Source organism: Macaca thibetana, chromosome 15, assembly GCF_024542745.1.
Source record: "Macaca thibetana thibetana isolate TM-01 chromosome 15, ASM2454274v1, whole genome shotgun sequence".
Lineage (NCBI taxonomy): Eukaryota > Metazoa > Chordata > Mammalia > Primates > Cercopithecidae > Macaca > Macaca thibetana.
In genome coordinates this window covers 101,358,977-101,385,348 of record NC_065592.1, presented here as the reverse complement: position 1 = coordinate 101,385,348, position 26,372 = coordinate 101,358,977, and the positions used below count along the sequence as shown (strand labels likewise).

Genomic DNA, 26,372 nt, shown 5'->3' with positions numbered 1-26,372 from the left:
ATTATAAAATAAAAAAATGTTATTTAGGAGCAATTCTATTTCAACATGCTGGGTGCAGTTCTCTCATGAAGGAATGAATCAAAACAAAACCACCTGTCTCTATACAGAGATGTCTGGAAAGCAGTTTTTCTCAAGCACTTAGTTGAGCCAGAAAAGTTAAGCCTAAAGCAACTGTGGTTTCAATCTAAAAATTACCTGTGGCTGCTGTTTAGACTGAAATTTCGGTGTCTCTATTCTGTCTCTTCTTTCAGATGCAACTGCCAGGTTGGGAAACTCCTCGGCATCCTAAGTAAACCACACACCCTTTAGCTCTTTGTTAACGCAAACATACCAAGTGCAACCTTTCCTTTGCTTATATTTTCATTCTTCAGTAAGGTCCCACAAAAGTTCTTAAAAGTGATTAAAAAAAAGAAAAGCTGCAAAACTCTCACATAAGAGCTTCTGCTTTATTTAACATACAGCAAATTTAAAAGCCACCGTTCTAATACCCCCAGACCCAACAAAGAGAGTACCACCAATGATCCTGGTACACCAAGGGGTCTACAGAACTGACCTTGGACCACCTTGGCATGAGAGTATTCAACTACCTGTTCTTCAAAGGATTTTCATTAGAGAAACCATCTAGATTCAGTAGATTTACATGTTATCTCTGCTGAACCCAGGCTAATAAGTGGAGTCAAAGGCAACAGGCCTGCTAAAAAACAATTTTTTAATCACTTAAAAATGCCTATGTCATTTTGTCAATATTTTAGGTGCCTTGGAAAAAGATGGGAAACATGGGGCAGAAATATAAATTATTCACTTGCCTAAACCATAATGCTCTGCCATGGTAGGTTTTCAAACATGTAACCCAGCTATTCTTAAATGATGTTCTAAGAGCCTTGGGAACCCCCACCCCAAGTCTGTGGGAATGCCCTGGGCTTGACCCTAAGCTGGGCACCCGGGCAGCACCTCTGAGAGAGCCTTCGGCCTGCACAAGCAGCCAGGCCACCTGAGTCTGGTACAGCAATGTAAAGAAAACAACCAGGCACATGAGAAATTAAGTCAGAACCCAGACTGGCTCCTTAGAGTATATGAAATACTTGGAGTATCATGAGACAATTAAAGCATGCTTTTGGAAGTTCCTGAAATCTTCCTGACTTGGGCCCTCAATGGTTCTACAGTATTCTACATTTCTCTCTATAATGAAGCACTTTATAATAAGACTTTTGGATAGAAAAGGAGGCCCTGCAAAAGCCAGCATTCTAAAGCAAAAAAAAAAAAAAAAAAAAACTAAAAAAACAAAAACAGGTAAAGCAGATAACTGAGGGGAAATATTAGTAATATGGCACACAAACTATTCAACTCTGATACAAGTAGTTTTGTCTCCAGACCATTCATTCATTCAGGTGTTTACTGAGTGGCTGCTCTGAGAAAACTGGGAAGCCAAAATGAAGAGGTGAGAAGAGTGGCTGGTTACTCTTTTCTTTAGCACTAAGAAAATGATCATTAAAAAGCCCTGGAGATTTTCACTTAGGAAACCAATATGAACCCAAGTTTCTCTTAAGAAACACCCACTTATTATATCACACAATGTGAGTAATAAATATAAATGTACTTCAATCCTTGGAGGCTCTTGAACTGTCAGGACTTCATATTTTGATGTAGATTTTTCTTTCTTTTTCTTACTCTTTCTTGAGGCTTCATTTTGTTCAAGGTCGCTACCTTGTGATGCTTTAGACTAGAACAAAAAAATCAAAGCAAAAATCGTCAGTTTTTAGGGCAGTCAATAAAATGTTTAATACTATGTATCAGCAAAATTAAGATATCAAGTCCTATAATCACATGGCAATTTTATTCAGAGTTAGGTTCCTCATCCCTGTTTTTTAAAAAGCCAGCATTCACTAGAATAGTTCTGAAGGAAAAAAAGTTTGTTCAAATAGTTGTAATGCCCAATTCCTTTTGAAAACTGGTGGATTTGGACAGAACCTAATTTTTAGCCTGAGGAGATCATGATGTTCATGACCTTCCTGATCCCAGTCTAAGCTCTCCATGTAATTCTAGGCAGGCCATTTCCATCAGCACAGCCCAGTGGTTCATCATCTGCACATCACACCTGTCTGCACAGCAGAATCACCCATGGAACCTTCAAATCAGACAAACACCTGGGACCATCCAAGGACTGCTAAATGTGACCTCATCATTCCTACAGGCCCCTAACCCCCCGGGCCTCTCCTTATCCAAGGTCAAATGTGCTTTGGCCATAGGGCCTTTGCACTGAAGCCCCTTCACTAGAATTTGGCTAGGCTGGGGCCGCTCCTCATCTCTATCTACCCGTTGCTTTCTACCTTTGGAATTTCCATGGTTTTCTCTTCAGAGCACTGATCACTCTCTGACGTGTCCTACATCTGTCTGCATGTTGTCAGCCTCCCTCCATCAGAATGGAGGCTCTAAAAGGGCAGGGAACTTTTTGTTTTAGGCCCTGCTATACCCAGTGGGAATTTACACTTCAGAAGTAAAAGTCTCAGCAGCTATTAAAGAGAGTATGTTTATCTACTGACCCACAGGAGCTGTCCATGACATTTTTCTAAGTGAAAAAGACAGGTTTAGGGGTAATGTGTATAAAATGATCACATTTTAAGAAAAACAAAACAAAACAAAACGAAACAGAGAAACTCCTCCCTCTTTGTTCATATTTTCATGAGCCTGAGGCAGGACATATGCCAGATTGTTAATGCAGGTTTCTCTGAAGGTAGGCATCAAAAGTATGGGAGAGATGACCTTTTCCGTAAGTAGATCCTTGAAGTGTTACATTTATCATTTCTGTAATAAAATTTCACAATACAGAAAGTTTCTTAAAAAACCATTTTGATCACTATCACTCCAGCTATGTAAAATGCAAAGCTATTTGGGTTAGAAGATAACAGGAGATGCTGATTTTCTTCTTATCTTTTAGAATTTTTCTAAAATAAGCTTTTCTTAGACCTATAATTAAGAAAATTTTTTAAAAAGATCTTGGGAAAATAAAACAAAATCTGTTAACTCTTAGAATGCTAACTGCTTATTAGGAAAACTGGCTCTGAGAGTGACTTGGCAGCTGCAACAAAGAATTAGACAGTCGGGGGCCACGTGCGGTGGCTCACGCCTGTAATGCCAGCACTTTGGGAGGCTGAGGTGGGTGGATCACCTGAGGTCAGGAGTTCGAGCCAGCCTGACCAACATGGTGAAACTCCGTCTCTACTAAAACAATACAAAAATTAGCCAGGCATGGTGGCGGGCACCTGTAATCCCAGCTACTTGGGAGGCTAAGACAGGAGAATCCCTTGAACCAGGGAGGCAGAGGCTGCAGTGAGCCGAGATCATGCCATTGCACTCCAGCCTGGGTGACAGAGCAAGACTCCATCTCAAAAAAAAAAAAAAAAAAAAAAAAAATTAGACAGTGGGCTGTTGTCCAGCTTGCGCCTGGCCACCCAGAGGAGCCATGGAGATAGGCGGTAGGCTTCACAGAGAGTCAAGTTCAGTGTGTACACAAAAGGAAGGGTCTCTCCCTTACATATACTGCTTTCTCTCAAATACATGCACCGAGCAACGAGGAACAAGCACACATCTACCTTCATTCTAATTGTCACCACTGTAAATACACAGCTACCATTTATGTGGAATGGGCTAATTACATTTTTGGAAATCAAAAAGTATCCCCATACTCAAAAAGAAAGGAAACCGTTATGCTAAACAAGACCACATTTCAACCCAAAATAATGTATCCATACACAATGAAAATGAAGAACTGTATCTAGACCAATAAAAAAAAGGCTCTTGAAGAAACAGTTCTAGGAAACAATAAAAATGTAACTTAAAGTTGGGTGTGGTGGCTCATGCCTGTAATCTCAGCACTTTAGGAGGCTGAGGCAGGACTGCTTGAGCCCAGGAGTTCAAGACCAGCCTGGGAAACATGGCAAAACCCTGCCTCTATAAAAAATACAAATACTAGCTGGACATGTTGGTGCATGCCTATAGTCCTAGTTGTTAGAGAGGCTGAGGTGGAAGGATTGCTTGAGCCAGGGAGGTCACAGCTGCAGTGAAAAAAAAAAAAAAAAAAAAAAAAAAAAAAAAAAAAAAAGCACTAAAATTACTTAAGGGAAAAAAAAATCTATCCTGAATGCTATCATATAACAAATAAATAAATTCCACTAACCAAAAATCAGTAACATGTACCACATGATCATAAAATGTGGAATTCAATTATTTTGCTTCTAGTACTCTTATACTGGTAAAAGTCATTTAAATTCAACAAAGACTGAGGGAAAAAGAAGCAGAAACTTTACACACCAGAGCAAAAACTTATGCCAACATTGCTTCTTTAAAGAATTCAAAATGGCTGACAGACATTTTAAGTCGATAGGTCCAAAATGTACATTCTCACTCATAAAGAAAAGCTATCACTTGTATTCCTTGACTCACAACCTATTCTTTATTCAACGTGCAAGTACGACAAACTCAGACTAGTGACTACAGTATAGAATGAAACCCACTTACAGTTAGGATTTGGAGGGATTAAAAAAAAAGACTATCCTGGCCAGGCACAGTGGCTCATGCCTGTAATCCCAGCACTTTGGGAGGTCGAGGTTCACGGATCACCTGAGGTCAGGAGTGAGATTAGCCTGGCCAACATGGTGAAGCCCCATCTCTATGAAAAATACAAAAATGAGCCAGGCATGGTGGCAAGCACCTGTAATCTCAGCTATTCAGGAGGCAGAGGCAGGAGAATCGCTTGAGCCTGGGAGGCGGAGGTTGCAGTGAGTCAAGATCATGCCACTGCACTCCAGCCTGGGCAACAGAGTGAGACTCCATCTCAAAAACAAAGACTATGCAGTAGCACAGAAAATCAAAGTAATCAAAATGTGATGCACATCTCCTTTTCCCTAATCTTTTTTTAAAATAGTACCATATATATGTATCTATATATAACATAAAACACACCATCTTAACTTTATTTACTTTTTTTTTTTGAGATGGAGTCTCACTCTGTCGCCCAGGCCGCAGTGCAGTGGCACGATCTTGGCTCACTGCAAGCTCCGCCTCCCGGGTTCATGCCATTCTCCTGCCTCAGCCTCCCAAGTAGCTGGGACTATAGGCACTTGCCACCATGCCCAGCTAATTTTTTTGTATTTTTTAGTAGAGACGGGGTTTCACCGTGTTCAACAGGATGGTCTCAATCTCCTGACCTCGTGATCTGCCTGCCTTGGCCTCCCAAAATGCTGGGATTACAGGCCTGAACCACTGCACGCAGCCCATCTTAACTATTTTTAAGTGAACATTTCAATGGCATTAAGTACACTCACACTTTGTGCAACCATTATCACCATCCATCTTCAGAAACTCATTTCCTCTTGCAAAACTGAAACTCTGTAGCCATTAATACATAATTTCTCATTCCCCACTCTACTGAGCCCCTGGCAACCACCATCCTACTTTCTGTCTCTAGTGACACGTACCTTTTGGGTAGGATGAACAATGTGTTTTTCTTTGTTGTAGGAACGATCCGAAGATAAAGCTTCAGAAGATGGTATACTAACATTTTTAGGATCTGCTGATGAAGCAATGGTCTTTAAGTTTATCATAGAAGTAACATTTTTAGGGGCTGGTGACAGTTCTGTAGATAATGTCTGTCGAACAACATAACCCATTGGTGTCCAAGATAACTCTGCTCAAAGATAACCAAAATTGTTGAACAATCTCAACAGTAAAATAGAAATTCCTTAGTTACTCAAACATGCATTACATGAGGTAACTGCTCAGAGCATCATTAAATGTAGGCTATCATTGAAAACATCCTCTTGGAAACTATAGTAGTCACTAAACTTGTTTTTCTTCTTGGGGCATGCATGCTGCATTTTTTTCCCTTTTAACTTGTAAGGTTAATTTTCCTGGAAACTGGTTTTTTAACCTGGGGGTTGGAGATGGGTAGACAAACAGTAGTTTTAGTCAAAAAACAACAATCCACAATAAATGTCCACGTGGCAAGCACACAAAATTAACGAACTAAAGATCAAATTTTGTCCCTACTAACCTTGAAGTGTACCTTTAACATCAGAAGTCAAAGATCACTAGACTTCAGCTATCACAATAACTGGTAATTTATTTCTTTTAGAACAGAGGCATAAGTACAGCAACACTACTCCTGTAGGTGCCCATGAAACTCTATATACAGACAAAACAAAAAGACATCTATCAGGACACAGGCAGGTGAACACCTGTCAGCAGCCTGTGGCTACCCCCAAGGGTAAGACAGACTGTTCTCCTCACTACAGAACTACACATCCTCAGAGCAGCCTGTGAAGTACAGACGATCACTCAACCACATACATATCAAACATGAGAACACAGAAGAAAACACCCTATGAATAAATTTGGAATCATTTTGTAAAAGTGTCTGTTAGGACAAGCTACTGTAAAAATTTCAAAGCAGGGTACTTGGAACTCTCTCTGAGTATATTACTTCTTGGCCAGGACAGGACAGATGAGCAGTCCTTACAGTGTGACAGGAGGCTCCCATGACCCCTGCAGGTGTCTATGGATTCAAAACCGTTCTTCTGCAGTACAAACGCGTTAGTTGCCTTCCCTACTCTCCCTCTCTCATGAGACCACCTGGGAGTCTTCCAAATGCTGTATGAGGCAGGACTGTGAGGCAGGTGAATGCCATGGCAAATCTACAGAGCCAGATGACAGAGCTGCACAAGTGGAAAGCAAGGCTGCTCTCTGCACTACAGCTTTTTAATTTTGAAAAATGGTTTTCATAAAAATATGCTATCTTAAAATGCAATATGCTTATTGTTTATTTTAAGCAAATTTGTTTGAACTTTGAATAGGGCAAATGTTGACAGGTATCACCCAAATAAACAACAGCTCTTTGGGGTTCTCAATTTTTAACGGTCTCAAAAACTTTTGAGAATAGGCAATACTAAAGGAAGTAGTCACTGCTGAGTTCATAAAATTTCTCACTGAATTGGATGTATACTTCATTTAGAATTCCTGTCTCTTATTTTATACTCCTTGTGTGTGGATGTGGGATCTCATTTACTTACTTTAACTTTCTAAACTAACATTGATGTTAGGTTACTCACAAGTCATTAGCTGTCTTAAGGTTTTACAACAAAAACCATTTCAATTGCACTAGAGTTAAAAATGAACTTAGAAAATATATGACATTTAAAAAATTAGTATTTTTGTAGCCACTTTTACCTCTTGTACATGAAGGAGAATTGGTAGCAGCATTAGCAGTTACAGATTCATTTGGGTTATTATTTTCCACCACTATTTCACCCTAAAAAGGAAACACATTAGATGTCATCAGAGAAATGCAAATTAAAACAAGGAGATAACACTACATATCAAAATCCAGAACACTTTGACAACAGAAATTCTTATTCATTGCTGGTAAGAATGAAAAATGATAGTCACTTTGGGAGATATTTAATAGTTCAGCAATTTCTTATAAAACTAACCATACTCTTACCACATCATCTAGCCACTGCACTCCTTGGTAATTATCCAAAGGAGGTGAAAACTTATGTCCACACAAAAACCTGCACACGGATGTTTATAGCAGCTTTACTTGTAACTGCCACAACTTGGAAGCAGCCAAGATGTCCTTAAGTAGGTGAATGGGTAAACTGTGGTATATCCAGATGATGAACTATTATGGACCCCTAAATGAAATGCACTATCAAAGCCATGAAAAAACATGGAAGAAACTTAAATGCACATTTCTAAGCGAAAGAAGCCAATCTAAAAGGGCTACATACTACATGATTCCGGCTATATGACATTCTAGAAAAGACAAAACTGTGGAGACCATAAAAAGATAGTAGTTAGCAGGGGTTGAGGGGAGGGAAGGATAAACAGGTGGAGCACAGAAGATTTTTAGGGCAGTGAAACCACTCTGTACCATACTACTACGGTAGACACACATCATTATGTATTTCCCCCAAACTCTTAGAAGACACAACATCAACTGTGAACCCTAATGCAAACGACGGGCTTTGGGTGATGATGATGTCGATGCAGGTCACCAATTGTAACAAATGCATCACTCTAGCACAAGATGTTGCTAATGAAGGAAGCTCTGTGTGTGTGTGTGTGTGTGTGTGCAGGCAAGGGGCATATGGGAAATCGCTGTACTTTCTTTTCAACTTTGCTGTGAACCTAAAACTGCTCTCAAAAATAAAATCTATTTTTTTAAAAAAGCCAAAGCAGTTATTTTCCATTTCAAATTCCAAGTAATCATTTAATTTTAAAATATAGCTTCCCTTGCCATTCTTAAAATCTGCAAAATATATGCTAATTAAAATTTCCAAATATATAAGTACACAAAGCGAAAAGTTAAATTACTTCCTTCAACTAAATCTCACTCCCTAGAGGAAAACACCACCCACATCTATAGCTTCATTAGTATCCTTCTATTTCTTTGCCTATGATATAAACATTTGTGTATCATATTTTTATATGAATTCCCATAATGGAATCACACCACACATAATATTGTGGCAACTTTTAAAAAAACTTTACCATACCACTGACAAACTTTCCAAGTTGGCACAGATGCACCACACAACTCTTAAAGCTGCAATGATCCCATGTAAATGCAAAAGCCATCATTCACTAGGCCCACACACCGAAGTCCAATAGTCCATCAAAATGTCTACAAAGATAACAAATGTAAGCCTGCAATGTATGCCCTGTTTTATAACAAATGTGAACCTGCAATGTATGCCGTTTTTTGACAACAAATGTAAGCCTGCAATGTATGCCCTGTTTTATGAAGACAGAAAGTTGTCTCACATATTAAACATAAGATATACAATGACACTATGTGTATGGGGGGATCAAGTATATTAAAAAGGCTCCTCCAAGTGACTAATACCAGAGGTAAAAGTAAATTAAAAGATTCAAAGTTGAATCCATTAAGTAGATAATGGATTTAAAATAATTTTTAAAATTCATATGCTTCACAAATTTACCCATTTGCCAATTCACAACATGAGTCCAGGAATAAAAAATAATATTAAAACACAGCCTGTTCTTTTAGTAAACATAACTTTTATGCTCACCAAGGTCAGTAAAAAATTAGAAATAGCCTACCTGTTCAAGAATGGTAAATAAATTATACATATCAGTATGAGAGATCCAATGCAACAGCTGTTTTTAAAAAATACTTAATGACATGGAAAAAATACCAACAAAGTTTTAAAAAATTCAAATGTAAGACTGTACATATTTATAATCATACAGTGAAGGAAATTCCCACAATAGACCATTTTTAAAAGACTATGTGTCAAGCATGCTTTTCTTTTGGTTGTACAATTTCAGACAAATATATATATTTTTTGTCACTTACAGACATTACTAATATCATCAGGAAAAAGTCTCTTTTAGAAGGAAAATAAATTTTTAAAAAGCCCAAACGTAATTCAAGAGTGCAAGTGACTATTAATAGAGCAATCAGTATGTGTATCTTCTATCTTACTTCGTATGTTCAAATACATTAACAGTCACATGTAACAAGTGGCCTTGATATAAAGTACCAGTCATACTCCTGCTCACTCCACGAGCCGACCCTGAGGCTTACACAGCATCCTGGACTACTTCTGTAGGGTACTCATGAGAGCTGTACGTGATGAAGACCAGGAGCCCTGTGGCTATTCAGCCACTGCACAAACCCAGCCTGGAGCCCGTGGAGCAGGTCAGATGGAACTATGATTTTTAGATAGCCATCAGTTGGCCTGACTTCTCCCAGCTCTTTGACAGTAAAGCACCATGCTACAACAGTGTGAGGTTCAACAGTGTGAGGGTCCTGCATGCAAACTGCTACACAATGGCGTATCTTCTACACATTACCAGCAACTGTCACTGAGCCTTCAGGCCTTAGGGTCCAGGCATCTAACAGAAGTCCAAGGGCAGGAAACAAATCCTTTCTCAACTCAAGAGGTAAAGTGAACAGGTGAGACCTGTTTTCTTTATCTTTCTTCTTTCTGCTTGCCTTGGTACTGGCATGTACTCCACTGCTCCTTCAGTGGAAATTCATCAGAAGCCATTTTAGGAACTACTAACTAGACACCATTTCTTCCTGGAAGTCTCAAATCAATCCATTTGAGAGAAATGCCTCAACTTGGTGGACTAAAACTTTGAGATCAAATGTGTAACAAAGTGAATTACCTGCTGTAATAAGTTTTCCTGAATTTGCTGCATCATTAACAAGACAAAGATGTAGATAAAAGCCTGGAAAATTCAGAAGTTACACTACGCAGTTTTAAATATTACTACAGTTAAGTCCTCACTTAGCACCATGGACAGGTTCTTGGAAACTGTGACTTTAAACAAAACAACATAAAACAAAACCAATTCCTTTTTTTCATCACCATCAAAATGATAGTGAAGAAAATGTTACTGGAGGACCTACTACAGCCTTTCATTTAACGTTGCAGTTTCCAAGAACCTATTGACAACACTATGTGAGGACTTTATGCATTTCAATTTTTAAAAGTCTTTTTTTTCTGTATTGGAAAAAGTACTACCAGAATCCTAGAAATAGTGTGTTGAAAATGGGCTGTCAAAGCAGCTAAACTCTGCTAGAATCTTTTCCTTCTGAGGCACTACGACACCTTTCAGCTACCACATAAAAAGGAGTATACTAGGTTGGGCATGGTGGCTCAATCGTGTAATCCCTGCACTTTGGGAGGCCGAGGCAGGTGGATCACCTGAGGTTAGGAGTTCGAGACCAGCCTGACCAATATGGTGAAACCCCATCCATCCTAAAAATACAAAAAAATTAGCTAGATGTGGTGGCGTGTACCTGTAGTCCCAGCTACTCAGGAGGCTGAGGCAGGAGAATTGCTTGAACCTGGAAGGCGGGGACTGTAGTGAGCCAAGAAGCCAAGATCGCACCACTGCACTCCAGCCTAGGCGACAGAGTGAGACTCTCTCCCCGCAAAAAAAAAAAAGCTATACTAGGTGATTCTTTTAGAACACTAGCTGCAACCGGGCACGGTGGCTCACACCTGTAATCCCAGCACTTTGGGAGGCCACGGCGGGCAGACTGCCATAGCTCAGGTGTTCAAGACCAGCCTGGGCAACATGATGAAACCCCGTCTCTACTAAAATACAAAAAAAAAATTAGCCGGTCGTGGCAGCGTGCACCTGAAGCGTGCACCTGTAGTCCCAGCTACTCCAGAGGCTGAGGCAGGAGAACTGCTTGAACCCGGGAGGTAGAGGTTGCAGTGAGCCGAGATCGTGCCACTGCACTCCAGCCTGGTGACAGAGCGAGACTCCGTTTCCAAACAAACAAACAAACAAACAAACAAAAATAAAACAATAGCTGCACTAGATGTTACAGCCTCATTGTAAACTGTTCTAACAAAGGTCATCTAAGTGCACAATGAAAGGTCTCCCCCAATGCATCCTCCCCAGCTCCATGGACATCAAAGCCCACAGCAGGATTTAATGTGTAATGTTTGAAGTGAGACAATTTAAAAAGTGTGTACCAAGGAAAAAGAAAAAGTAAGAGAGAAACCCTCACCTCACCTTTGATAACACTGCAGCTGGTTTCACTACTTCTCTTAGAAGAGAAATGTCGGTGGAGGCAGAGTGGACAGGTCCCCACTTGGGTTGCTTCTGTATCTCTGACATATTGTTCTCTGCACCTTGCAGTTCAGGAAAGTCCAGTGTGGTAAATTCAAACTCAGGTTTGGAGGTAGATACATTTTTTGCAATGATTCTGGATTTCCTGTCTGTTCGCTTATGGTAACCATCTGTAATTACAAAATTAAGAATAAAAATTTAGTTACTGTTTGATGACCAGTACTCAAGCAAAAATTGCAGAGTAGAAAGACTATTGCTATCATGCAACAGGTTGTTGTCAAAACACCGTAATTCTTACCAGTGTTGTTCACCTTCCTTTGTAAAAGTATAAAGGTTATAAATATCAATCACTCTGGTTGGGCCATTGTGCAGAAAAACCAAAATGCACTGCACATTTTAGGAGTATGTACAGTCACGTGCCACATAGTGATGGTCTGGTCAACAATGGATTACGTATACAACAGCCCCACAAGATTGTAATGAAGCTGAAAAATTCCTATTGCCTACTGGTAATGTCATGGTGCAATGCATTACTCACGTTTGTGGTGATGCTGGTGTAAACAAACCTACTGAGCTAACAGGCATACAAAAGTATAGTACATAGGATGATGTATAGTACATAATACTTGATAATGATAATAAACAACTATATCACTTGTTTATGTATGTATTATACTTTTTATCTTTGGAGTATATATTCCCTCTGCTTACAAAAGAAAAATTTGGCCAGGGCAAGGTGGCTCATGCCTTAATCCCAGCACTTCAGGAGGCTGAGGCAGGCAGATCACTTGCAGCCACGAGCTCGAGACCAGCCTGGCCAACATGGTAAAACCCCAACTCTATTGAAAATACATGCTGGGCGCGGTGGCTCAAGCCTGTAATCTTAGCACTTTGGGAGGCCGAGACGGAGGGATCACGAGGTCAGGAGATCGAGACCATCCTGGCTAACACGGTGAAACCCCCGTCTCTACCAAAAAAACCAACAAAAAAAACTAGCCAGGCGAGATGGCGGGCGCCTGTAGTCCCAGCTACTTGGGAGGCTGAGGCAGGAGAATGACGTGAGCCTGGGAGGCGGAGCTTGCAGTGAGCCGATCTTGCAGAGATTGCGCCACTGCACTCGAGCCTGGGCGACAGAGTGAGACTCTGTCTCAAAAAAAAAAAAAAGGAAAATAAAAGAAAATACAAAAATTAGCTGGGTGTGGGGGCACATGCCCCCTAGCTACTTGGGAGGCTGAGGCACAAGAATTGCTTGAACTTGGGAGGCAGAGGTTGGAGTGAGCGAGCCAAGATAGCGCCACTGCACTCCAGCCTGTGTAACACAGTGAGACTATGTCTCAAAAAAAACCCAAAATGACAAAAGAAAAAGTTAAGTATAAAGCAGCTTCAAGCAGGTGCCTCAGGAGGGATTCCAGAACAAGGCATTGTTATCACAGGAGATGACAGCTCCATGCATGTTACTGTCCCTGAAGACCTTCCAGTGGGACGAGATGTGGAGGTGGAAGACAGTGGTGATACAGATGATCCTGACCCTGTACAGGCCTAGGCTAATGTGTGTGGTTATGTCTTCGTTTTTAATTAAAAAGTGTAGAAAGTTTAAAAAAAATTATAGAATAAGGATGTAAAGAAAGAATTTTTTGTCCAAGCCAAATATTTTTGGTTTTTCTGCATGTTTGTGTTTTATTACAAAAGGTAAGTATCATTACAAGAGTCAGAAAGTTAAAAAAATTAAAAATTTATAAAGTAAAAAAGTTAAATAAGCTAAGATTAATTACTGAAAAAAATACTTTCATAAATTTCATGTAGCCTAAGTGTACAATGTTTAGAAAGTCTACAATAGTGTACAGTAATGCCCTAGGCCTTCACATTCACACACCACTCACTCACTGAATCACCCAGAGCAACTTCCAGTTCTGCCAGCTCCATTCACAGTAAGTGCCCTATACAGGTAAAATATTTTGTATCTTTTAACTATATTTTTACTGTACTTTTTCGATATTTTGATACACAAATACTTACCATTATGTTACCGTTGCCTACAGTATTCAGTACAGGAATATGGTATAAAGGTTTATAACCTAGGAACAATAGGCTGTATCATATAGCCTAGCTAGGTAGTCGGCTATACCATCTAGGTCTGTGTAAGTACATTCTAAATGCTCCCACAATGACGAAATCACCTAAGGGCACACTTCTCAGAATGTGTCCCCATCAGTAAGTGAGGCATAACTGTAATGCTAAGGCTGATGAAATAGTTACCTTAACCTGACTGTGCAGCTGGGCATTTTAATTTTTCTTAATATACATTTTAGAGTATTGCAAATTTAAAGGGACTCTAACGAATTTTCTGTGCTAGTAACTTTCCATCTTTCAGTTTGCTGGAATAAACTAGAGGGAAGCAGGTAGCATAAAACGCATAACCTCTTTCCCATCTTTCTCCTGAAATGCAATGGATAACGTAGGCTGCAGCTTCATGAAGCCCCTCATTGAATTATAAGACCAGAGTTATTACAGTTAATAGTTAAAACATCCCTTGTACCAGATGGTTTATGAGTGAAGTCAATGAAAAGAGAAAAATGTATATACCAAATAATACAAATTATAGGCACTTAAGATCCCACAATGCAACAGGTACCAAATAATAATCCCATCCCTGGGAAGAAAGACCTCTAGAATTGCTTAGGAAGTCGGACGCCCTAAGCTGTGTCAGGCCCAGTTTTCATTTCTTGGAGTAGTCATAATGAACAAGCCCACAGAAACAGCTGTACACACAGCAGGAATGTCTCTGGGGCACATACGGTAGGCTGGCATTATACTACATAGTTGGTTATTTTTACCTGATTTCAAACTATTCTCAGCATAAATGGACAAATGATGTGAATCTCTAGCTGATTTTATCTCGGATGACATAGTTCCATCAGTTCTTTCACTGTCAAACTTTTGCTGATCATACGTTTTTTTCTCATCATAGGTTTTTTTCTGCAGGAAAGATTAAAAAGCAACATGAAATAAAACCACCACTATAAAAAGTTTAAAGTACCAAAATCTTAAGTATTCATAATTCAACAATTTTTAAAAGGTTAAATACAAAAAAATACACAGTGCTTAAATATGATGTACAAATTTACCATTTCTTTACATTTTAAACATTAAAGCAACCAACTAAAGGACACAACAAAATGACATCATTACTCACCTTAAACAGAGCTTTCATTTCTTGTGGGAGAGGGCACACGTTCTCATTTTGATGCTTCACTGTTTGAAAACTTCGGTAACAACTGGGATGGTTATAATGATACTGGGAGCCAGGCACTGAGTAAACATTCTGTGTGGAGTCAAGGGTATAAGGAGAATAGGCATATGGATGAAGAGTTATCTCAGAAGATAAATACTGAGGTGGAAAAGTTGAAGCTCCAAAGGCCATGTCTTCAGTATATATTTTCTGCCTAAGTAAAAAGTGTAAACTTTAGTTGCAGATTTCATACTGCAAACCAAGAAGCTTTTCTGTAATAAACTAATTCAAACTTAACATTTAATATTTTTGAGACCATTCACTCTAGCGTTGAAATATCCTTAATTAAAAGCCAAATAAAATCTCTGAGTGCTTCTTTCCTACAAAGAAAGATGTTGACTCTATTTTTTTCACTAATGAGCTGGAAGTCCATAAGAAACATCAACAGGGCCAGAAGATGCTCCAGCAGCTTTTCACTCAGCTGCTACCAAGTATTTGGGAAAGCCCTTCCAGCAACCCTGGCCAAAATGCCCCAAAAGACCATTCTCTCGCTGAGGGAGGACGCAATATCCTGCAATATCTCCATCAGGCCTGCTGCAAATGGTTTTCTCCAGCACTTCCCTGCTCCAAACCCACCATGACATCCTGCGCTTTGCTGACTGTCAGGGCCAGAGTGCAAAGGAGACACTGCATGGCACTGTGGATGGAAACTACACACTTACTAACAAGATGGATGCCAGCTTTGAAAGCTGCTATTGCCTCAATTTATCCCAAGCTGCTAGACTAAACCAAAATATAATTTAACACTAATTTTTCATTTTTAGCCAATTTGATACAAGGCTACAGGTTTCAACCTTTTCCCCATGAAAGCTGATACAATGACAAAATGCTAACTGATTTAAAATACAAATAGTGACCTCCTCATTCCAGCAAATGTTTCTGTTAATTTCCAGAGCTATTCCAAAATGTACCAGTACACTGAAAGGCAGAAAAATCCAAACCTAATCATGACACACCCTGTAAGACCTTCAAACTGTTACGCGGTCAGGAGCTATGAGCATAAGCATTGCTTACTAGAAATCATATTTCTAACGCGCTGCAAGTAAGAGACTATACTGAATAAGAAAGGAAGACTACAGGCTCTACCTATAATGTAATAATGTTTACTGCTTTCACTTCTATCCAGAACTTAATCATATATTACCTCATCTCACTGTATACTATTTCATGATATGTTAACTTAGATTTTCTAAGATCTTTTACTTACAGGTAAGTAACTTTAACATGAAATATTCCCAATTAAAAATCAAATAAAACCCTTTTTACTGACCTTTGTCCCACAAAACAACTGGCCTAGCACTGCTCCAAACATACAGCACTGAGGACTAGCTCTTTGTAGAAAAGAGGCTCAAAGCCTCATCCCACTGCCTACATGTTCCTGTGAATTCTGTGCTGTATTTTGTTTGTAGTTCAGAAAAGCTAGTGGGGTGCAAGTGTCAGGGAAGGTGGATAATCTGTTCTTCATAAAAGAAGATGGGTTGACAGAAAAAAGAAATGTGAAAAAGACTATTCCCAAGTCCAACAAATAGATACATGAACAGATAAATGAAATGTAGCTAAAAAGGAAAGCAGGGACAGGGTCCATTGGTTTTGACGACTGCTGCCATCCAGGAAATTTTCAGCCAGGAGTCAGCAGACCTTGGTTGGGGTCCTAGCTCAATCACAATCCAGTTTTCCATTCTGGATAAGTCATCTGGGTTTCTGTCCCCTCACCGGTCCTTCCTCCTCTGGAAAGTTGGTATTTTCCATTTCCATCCAGTGCAAACACAATTACATGCAGAAAACAACACAAAATACAGAATATCAAAGCAGTAACTCACAGCATCTGGTGTGGCTTCAAATGGCATATCTGGGAAATTCCAGATGCCAGGAGTGGTCCAGATGACCCTAAACCCACAGTAACACACCTGTTTCTCATTCACTGTCCTACGCTGCCCCATCCGCACTAAAATCAAAATGTCTGAGTACCTGTGCAATACCTGCTGGTCTTCTGGCTCCACTTCCCTTTGCCCCTTTCCTACCAATGGCTTCCAGGTCTCCCAGTACCTCCTTCTTGCCTCTTCCTCCAGGCACCCGTTGGGTCTGGCTTGACCATCACATGACTTGAAAAGCTCCCTGGCCTGGACTTTGCTTGCCTGGCTCTCACCTGCCCTCCAAGGCTCTATCTCTGTCTTTTTCCCTGGTGCAGTCTCCTCTGCACCCTTCTTATGTCACCCATCAGACACATTCTGAGTCAGAACCTCTTATCTTTCTGCTTACAACACCCACAGATGTTGTATACCACTAGTTCTTCTCATAGCTGATCTGCTTTAACTCAAAAACATCATTTGGTGCTAAAATTTTCACAGTATATTGACAGATGGTGAAAATGCTCAACTACCTCTTGTCAACAGCGGTAGCAGTTTTAGAGAACAGCATGTTAATTCTGGTTCTGGTGCCACCTATTTGAATCAGTATGAACAAACATTTCTAGCTTCAGTTTCCCATGTGCAAAAATAACATTACATCTGCCTGCCACCTCATTGTGGTAACCATGAAAGAAGTGAAAGTATACAATAATACCCAAACAAAAGGCACACATCCTCATACATGGGTTACACAGGACTTATCACAAAGGATATACGATGACAACGGACATTACTTGGAACAAACTTGTTTGCATAGGCAAATTTGATTATCAGTAAATAATCAGTATTTTCCAAACATGGCAAATGTTATCTGTCAGACTACTTCTAATTTCTTTGTCTTGTCCTATAACATAAATATGGAAGAGTCTGGTATGTTCATTTTCATCTCCATCACTTCAAAACTATGGAAGACTTCCAATAATTAATTCCAAACGAATAAATGAGCATCCTTGAGTGCACTGTGAAAGGTACTGGAGGACTGATTCTGGAAAAGGTTACTATACTTTCTTTAAGGAAAGATGAGGGAAGGGGACATACAAAGATGACTTAGGATGCTATGTAGTTGAATAAGTAAAAAAAAAAAAAAAGGAAATAGTTGTTTCAGAAACTTCTATTCCTTTTGTCACAGCAGCAAGATTACATTTACATGTAATCTTGACTATAGCAATGCAATTTTTAATCTATATTAGAATTGCCCAGATAACCAATTCTCAACTATGTGAAGTCTCATTATTTCATCCCCACTTTAAAGGCTCTTTTCCTTTCTAACTCTTCCTCTTCAACTTAATGCCTTCCTTATCCTTGTGTTCTTGCCAGGCATGAATACTTTTCCTTGGTCATAAATCAAAGCTAAAAAAAAAAAAAGAGAGTTAAGAAAACTTTTTTTTTTTTTTTTTTGAGACAGAGTCATGCTCTGTTTCCCAAGCTGGAGTGCAGTGGCGTAGTCTCAGCTCACTGCAACCTCCATCTCTCAGGTTCAAGCAATTCTCTGCCTCAGCCTTCTGAGTAACTGGGATTACAGGCGCCTGCCACCACAACTGCCTAATTTTTGTATTTTTGTAGTAGAGATGGTGTTTCACCATCTTGGCCAGGCTGGTCTTGAACTCCTGACCTCGCGATCCACCCGCCTCAGCCTCCCAAAGCGCTGGGATTACTGGCGTGAGCCACCACACCCGGCCAAGAAAACTAATTTTTAAATTCAGCACTGCCCATTCTTGAGTCTCTGATTAGTCTCCACTCATGTTACTGCCAAAATGTTGCTTCAGCCATGTGAATGTTTTCCACAACTATTTTGAGTAACTGGAATACCACCTAGCAGATGGCTTTGAGCTCTTATCACTGACATATATTTTTGTATTTTGTTATGTGAGACACTCAAGGTAGGGAACAACTCAGGTGAGACCCACGCCAAACTCCCCTTTCCAATGGATGAAATGCAGTGGAAAAATAGGGTATTCCTACCAAAGACCAAATTCCAGCACATAAAGGTAGTGTTTCAACTTTTGTCCAAAAAACACAACTTTCAGTATTTCCTAAATACACCAGACAGCTCAATGATTTTCTTATTCATTATAATTCTCATTCTTGCAAATATAATTCTAGAATTTATATACAGTACAAACTATTTTCAATCACACCATGCAGGCACAAATAAAAGGAAACAAGTTTGAATCATATCAAAGAAGAACAAAGCACAAGGATTCTTAGATTAGAACTACACCTGATGCAAATCTTAAAAATAGGTCTACAAATAAATCTACACAATTATGTAAAGATTAATGTTTTTTGTCTAAATTCAGCTACAAGAGGAAGCCATTTTGTAAATACCTAGAGAATGAATCTTGAGAATGAAAAAGAAAATGTAAGGAAAAATATAAGCCTTCTTTCAACTCAAATTTAGATGAACTTAAACCTGAAATGTGTAAAATTCCTCTCCATATAACAGATATAAAGTAAAACGGTGGAAAGCAAAAGTCAACAATTTCCAAAAAATTATCCACACAGAGGCAACTATGGTTGCTAGTCCCCTCCCCTTCCCTGAACAAGATTTTAAAACGTTAACCTTAAAAATGAGGAGTATGTTTATCTGGTCCTTCCTTTGCCCTTCCTTCCACATTTCATCTCCCATTAGATACATGATATAATTTTAAACCATATGAACAAATGAACCCTGAAACAGGATTTTTTTTTTTTTTACAAGGTTTGAGTGTAGTGGTGCAATCTCGGCCCACTGCAATCTCCACCTCCCGCGTTCAAGGGATACTCCTGCCCCAGTCTCCCGAATAGCTGGCATTACAGGGGTCCACCACCACAGCTGGCATTACAGGTGTCCGCCACCACACCTGGTTAATTTTTGTATTTTTGTGGAGACAGGGTTTCACCATATTGGCCAGGCTGGTCTTGAACTCCTGACCTCAGGTGATCAATCCACCCACCTCGGCCTCTCAAAGTGCTAGGATTACAGGCGTGAGTCACAGCGCCTGGCCTGAAACTGCATTTCTTACTAACAAATGCAATGCAGTCTCTATCACTTCTTTGCCGAAAATAACAATGAGTATGAAGGAAAAAAAGGGGAATTAAAGCTTCTGTTTTTTGGCACAGTTTACAGTTAAGTTGTGCTACTGGCTCAGACTCTTCTTGACTGAAGAGCATTCTCTGCCATCTGCAGAACTTGAGTGCAGTAACTGCCGAGTATTTGAAAGTCTAATCACCATTAAATCCAAAAAGCAAGTCCCAGGCAAGACATTTAGAAAGATACATACTCGGTCACTGGTGGTTCCTGAACAAACGGATAGTATGTGGCTGCAGAGCTGGGGAAGACACATGCTTCTGAGGACTCTAACCATGCCACATTGAGCCCGGCAAATCTGGGGACAAATGGTTTGACATCTGCTGATAACTTGATGCCCTGAGGAAAAAAATGAGGTTTTGGCTACAAACATTCAGAGATCAAGCAAATGTAAACAAACAAAAAACCCAAGAGGTGTTCCTAATAGCCCCAGAAATGTTCCCGATGTTGTTTAAACACTTCTGCCTCGTAAAGACAAGCACCTGCTTGCTAACGATTTCTCCCCAATGCTTTTTTTGTTAGAAAAGGCAGTAGTCCACAAACATTAAGAGTTCAAGTGGAAATAAAATTTAACCCAGGTTATATAGTTAAGATCACACCTGATAACGTTTCTGCAATTTTAATCTTGGAATAAGGGTGTTTTACCAGAGATTCACTTAGAAATAACAACTGTAGAAGGCACACAGTACAACTACTGCAGTCAAACATACACGTGGAATGTTTAACTACAGCACCCAAAACACACTGCAGACGTTTATTTCCATTACATTTTCTTGAAAAAGTTGCACAAAAGCATATGCATTTTACTCATGAACCCCTAAGTCTTGCTTTATTGAAATATCAAACCTTGCTTTGCCAGAAAATATCACCACGAGCCTTTGAAATTTGAATTCAATAGATTTCTTTAGTTTTTAGTTACTTCGTAAGACATTGACTTTCACCGACAATTTTATGGGTCTGAAAATAATGCATGCGATCGCCAGGGCGCCTTCTAGTGGCAATGCTGAGTACGTAGACCGGAGAACGACGTTCAGAAAAACGCAGGGTCCTTTAAAACAATCTATCCGTTCCCAAGAGCGCGGGAAGCTCGCCAGAGTCCCCCCGCCCCGACTGCGGGGAGCGCGGCGCTGGGCCGCAGTCACTGCGCTTGGTGACATCGCACCATAGACGCGGCGCTAACTGTGGGCGGGGTCTGCGGCCGCTGACCGCCACCCCAAGGCGGACCCTGGGCGGGGCGCGAAGATCGTGGCCACCCGGTAGGGCGCTCCCGTGCCGTCACCAGCATCCGACCCACGCCCGTTGGACCAGCCCAGTCACCGCCCGACCGAGGCCCCAGTGCGAGGCAGGCCGGCAGGCTGAGGCTGCCGAGAGAGTCCCCGTCGGCCTGGGCGGCCCTTACCTCGCTTTCGGGCTCCCGCGGCCCCTCCGACGCCATGGCGCGAGGCGCGGAGGAGGCCGCGTTAGGGAGACCAGCAGCCGGCTGTCGGCTGGCCTGACAGACAAAGCGTTTCCGCCCTCGCAGGCGACGCCAGGAAGTGCGTCACAGAAAAGCGACAGAGCCTCCCCTTCCTTCCGGCCGGAAGTACGCGGCGGCCGCGGCACTGGACCTGCGCGGGCTGCACGTGAAGGGCTGTGGGGAGCTTGCGGGAAATGCGGATCCCCCAGTCTTCTGGGCTGGGGACTCATAGTAGCTTACGGGAATCTCAGATCTGCCTTTTATTGCTGGGATATTCGAGATAGTCTCCACCAAAGCAGCAGCGACTAGAAACTGAGAGGCCGTGATTTACTCTTGTCCCCTGGGCCTCAAGAGTCTAGGAGTTAGGACGGGATGGGCTAGTCCGGAAAGGCCTCTCGCTGAGGTGACCTTTGAGCAGTCACCTGAAGAGGAGGAAGATTTACTAATAAGGAAACTGAGGAGGCCGACATTACTCCCATCCCTGCCACTGCATTTCCCTAAAATTTCCTCAAGATTGGTGACTTACAGGAATTGCATACCCTGTAGGTCCTGCAAACCTGGAAAGCCTACAAGACTCTATTGGTATCCTAAATTTCCAGAAACGTTAAGTTTGTAAGTAGCCACAGAAAATAATTTAAATCGCCGCTTGGTTTCTTTGGAAAATTAAAAAAAGTGCTAAGACATGGTCAAGAGAGAATAGTATAATTTTCACAAGGAAAAAAACAGTTCTACACAGAGCAAATTCGTTAAATACTGTGAGAAATGTATAAGGTGCAGCAGGGATAGGAGGTTGACCGAAAGTACAGGGAAGAATGCAGTGGATTTCAATAGATGGAGGAGGAACTTCCCTTACTCAAAGGCTTGGAGGAAAATGCAAGTGGGTTTAAGGGACAGAAAATGTCAGCAAAATAGGCCAAAATAATGGGGATTGAGGCAAATTGTAGGTTTCCTCTGTCCCTTGCACAGACTTTTATTAACTCTACCATTGAATACCAAGTATTTCAAGCAAGTGAGACAGGTGCAGTTCCAGTTTTTTCAGATTTCTGTCCAGGTCTCAGTTCACTACACAGCCTCTAGCAGAAGTGAACCTTAGGGTCTGGTCCAGCAGGAATTTATGCTGGAAGTTGAGGGGTAGCTGTCACCTTTCTTTCAGCACTATTGGGTCTACCCGAAAGTGTAATGAAGTTTAATTTTGTCATTTCTGTTGTTACCTGGGACACATCCTGTGGTGGTGGCAGTGAGGTGGGGGAAGTAGATTCTAGGTTGCTGCTAATCACAACCTTCAAAATTCATTGCGCTCATGTGTAAAGACACCCTTTCTTAACCAAGGGACCTGATGTATGCTGGCTGCTGATTTGTTTCTATAGCATAGCAATTAATTAAACAGCCTATGTCTGCATCTAACTCCGAAAACACTTTCCTTGAAGCTAAAAAGGCAAAGGTGTTTTACAGTGTTTTTGAACCTTTAAAAATGTGGTGTTACTTTATAGGAAACATTATCCCTACCTTGGAAATGTAGATGAGGATAAAAAAGTTAAGAGGTTTCTCCCAAGACCACTAGTGGCCAGTGACAGTGAAGTAGCCCAGATAGTATTAATTTGGGCTTTCCTGTTCTAGCCAATTCTCTAGGAATTCAAGAGGTAAAATCTACTTTGGCTTTAAACATATCCCTGGTTCTTAATTTCTAAATTAAGTGAATTAAATGGTATCCAGATCATACCACACTGTTTTAAACTCATTTAACATGATCTTTAAGGTAAGTTAACTTCCTCAGAGCTAAAACTGTAACACTGAAATCAATTTCAATAGTCACAAATTAACTGTAAGAAAATATACCTCAAAAACTTGAAAGTGATAAATGCAACATACAAACTTTATTGAACAAAAGTAACAGGTAAAGTCAAACAGGCACTTAAGAGAAAAACTGGAAGAACTTTTATCTTAAACATCTTACAGTAACCTACTTGCAGTTGCATTTAACTGAGCTCTGTTGCTGTGAAGAATACAGCTCATGCACAGGTATGGATGAAAGATTTGTACATTTCTCAAGTATTCACTGAATACTACCTTATATACACATATACATTAAATTTGGAAAAGATGTGATGATCCCCAGATAAACTTCATTTTTGTTGATCTTTTGGAAGAGGTCGTCTAAAGAGAAGAATATGTGGTTCTGTAGAAATAAAATGTTTTGAATCATTTTAATATGGTTTTCATATACTCATCAGAAATTCAAAAGCATTCTCAACTAAGCCAGAATAAAATAAACTGAGTCCACTATTAACTGGTTTGAGGTATCTAAAATGAATTTTACTTCAAAGTTACTGTCTATAGTAAATAGATTAAAAGTAAAAAGATTACCTCTTCATAGGGAAAAACACCTCTTTCAAATCACCTACAGGATCTCATACTAATGCTCATCCCCACAGATTCTGCTTCAATAGGTGGGCACAGAAATCTACACTTAAGTTATTCAGTTGCTTTTGTATTATCTGGACTGAATTCTAATAGGATTACGTATCTCAATCCCAAGAAAGCGATGAGTTCTTTCAGAGTTTTCAATGCAATGTTTTTAACAGCAGAGGAGAAAGCACAATAGTTTTAGTTCCACCTACTTCAGCTTCTATAGTATGTCTTCAAATTTTGTTCAAAACATAAATGCTGTAAGTTAGATTTACTGATAACCCAAAAATAGAATTTAACCCCCATTGTTTTAGTTTAGAAAACTCACAAAGTTTGAGTTTACTATTTAATACTTGAACTTTTTGTTAATACCACATAATAGCATAAGATACCCATAAACACATTTGAGTTCATATGCTATTACCTCATTTAAACTTCATGTGGTAGCTATCCTTTAAGAGGGCTGAAGAGTGAATTAAATCAATTAAATGAATTTAATTAAATGAAATTAAATCAATTTTCACACACAGAAAAGAACACTTGTCTTAGGATATATTTATGGTAAAATGCTTTGGGATACTGTTAACGATACAGATTTTAAAATATCTTTTTTTAGTTCTTACATTATTTTCCAAGTAGAATAATGTGTTACTTTCACTCCTGTGGTATTTTATTTTACCATAAAATTGGATCTCTCTCCAGAGTCAAGAAATAAGTCATTTAAAAAAACTAACTTATCAGAAGAGTTACTTTGAGATATCAGTTGATGTCAATGATATTTTTAAAATTTTGACAGCCATAACCACCAATATTTCAACAATTACTGCTCTACTATAATATAGCAAAGCTTACCTGGCTCATGAATCATGTAATGAACCCAGCCTAGACTCTGTTGGACACCAAGTCTCCTCCACTCCTCTTCAGACATCAGATGAGTTTTGGGTACTTGTTTGGAAAGTTCTCTGGGTAACATAACATGCCTGTTAAAAGATACAGCCAAGTATTAGTCCAGTGCCTTTTCTACAACTGTCGCTTTATACATGTCCCTTTAGCAACTCTGTTGCTTTAATATTGAGAATTACACTCTACTACCTTTAATTCTGATGTGATGGCCTATGTTCAAATTAGGGAGCTAAGGGTGCGCAATCCAAAAGCAGAAGGCATTTTCCTTAGGATTAATCTTTTTCTCTTACCAGAGAATGCTTATCAGTTGCCTGAATCTTCTTCAGGAATAGAACCCCAAAATATAAGTTGAGCATATGGTTAACCAGCCTCCAAATCATAAGCCAACAAGATACAAGAAAATGTGTAACTTATTATGAAAAGTTTTCTCAAAGGGAAAGAACATGCTGAACTCTACTTTTTCTCCTTCTTGTTGAATGTACATTAATACGATCAGGGAGCCAGAGCAGGAGTCTAGGACCACAGAAGCAACAGTAAATTGAGAACGGTAAAGCAACAAGAGGTAAGGACCCAGCCTACTCCCTGACTGTAGAGCTGTTATCCGTGTCCCAGATTATTAGACTTTTATGTAAGGAAAAATGTAAGTTACAGTTAATTTGGGTTTCCTCTTCCCAACACTAGCTTTGTAGTAACTACCAGTCCTTGTATGCTCCAGAAGTTGCCTTATACTTCAAGTACTGTGTTCAGAATTAAAAACAGAAAACCACTAACTGCACATACACATTGTGTGCAACCTCACAGTTTTCCAGTTAACTTACTGACCTGTATCCAAAACTTACATTGTTCAGTTTCTTAGGCAAGCATGGAATAACCTTCAAAGTTAAACCATCAATATGTACAACTGTACGAGTTCTCAAAAACAAATCTATATCATTAAGAGTATCCCAAAGCATTCTGTCAAAGATTTGCCAGACAAATCTCCTTCCCCAAATTGAGTAAGAACTTTTACTCAATTACCATGAAAAGGATTTTATAGAAGTCACAATTCTCAGCCCCATATTTACCATCTCCAGTAGTAGCAAGTTTTATACTGAACCATCCATAACCACCAACCCAAATTTTTAACCAGTATAAGGTATGTCTGTGAGTCAGTTGGATGGGGATGAATGAGGTGCAATCTCGTCACTTTCTGAGACGCAGTAAACTGAACCCCTAACCCATTATAAGCACCCAGCTGTCATCAACTTAAATTTTAGTCTGTGGTTGGTTAAGTACCAATTCACTTGCAGGGCAAAGTGAGACTCAGAAAAATTCTTTTATGTTGCTAGATTGCCTTAAGGCCACGAAGTCATACCTTACTACCATAATTTGCAGTTTTCACCAATTCCAGTGAACTATATGGTGACTCTTTGTAATTCTTACCAGTTATCACCCACATTCTTTAAATGCTGCTTTAACATCTAACTTTTAAGGCTCTACAAATAATGTTATCTTATTTCTATCTTCTATATTGTTGATTATTCTCAAAGAGAAACGTAGTGCTTTTGTACCTTTTGTCTTTCAAATTTACAGAGTACATAAATCTACCAACAAGTTATTTAGATAGAAGTTACCACCCTTCTCCATAAACGCGGAAACAGGCTCTCCTCCATCAGGGTTTCTTTATAAAGGAAAACTGTTTAAAAACTGTTTAAAATATCAAGCCCATATGAGGAGTCTACCTAT

At 39.8% G+C, this 26,372-nt stretch overlaps 2 protein-coding genes across 10 annotated transcripts in view; both read right to left on the bottom strand.

The window, feature by feature from the left end:
• Positions 1 to 21,416, bottom strand: part of SECISBP2 (SECIS binding protein 2) — a 43,272-nt gene extending 21,856 nt beyond the window's left edge. For 2 of the 8 annotated variants that reach the window (XM_050761261.1, XM_050761260.1), the window contains exons 1-9: positions 21,282 to 21,416; positions 20,076 to 20,221; positions 14,810 to 15,059; positions 14,451 to 14,592; positions 11,560 to 11,786; positions 7,222 to 7,303; positions 5,475 to 5,683; positions 1,598 to 1,720; positions 196 to 285 (exon numbers count right to left, since the gene is read on the bottom strand). In XM_050761261.1, coding sequence (XP_050617218.1) covers positions 196 to 285; positions 1,598 to 1,720; positions 5,475 to 5,683; positions 7,222 to 7,303; positions 11,560 to 11,786; positions 14,451 to 14,592; positions 14,810 to 15,059; positions 20,076 to 20,221; positions 21,282 to 21,317 — 1,305 coding nt within the window. In that variant the 5' untranslated portion in view covers positions 21,318 to 21,416. The other 6 variants (XM_050761262.1, XM_050761263.1, XM_050761265.1 and 3 more) reach the window with 6 other exon arrangements.
• A 1,777-nt stretch (positions 21,417 to 23,193) lies between these two features.
• CKS2 (CDC28 protein kinase regulatory subunit 2) overlaps positions 23,194 to 26,372 on the bottom strand; it is a 974,690-nt gene continuing 971,511 nt past the window's right edge. For both annotated transcript variants that reach the window (XM_050761305.1, XM_050761304.1), the window contains 2 exons: positions 24,597 to 24,724; positions 23,194 to 23,514 (listed from right to left, as the gene is read on the bottom strand). In XM_050761305.1, the coding sequence (XP_050617262.1) occupies positions 23,462 to 23,514; positions 24,597 to 24,724 (181 nt within the window). In that variant the 3' untranslated portion in view covers positions 23,194 to 23,461. The remainder of the gene's footprint in view (positions 23,515 to 24,596; positions 24,725 to 26,372) is intronic.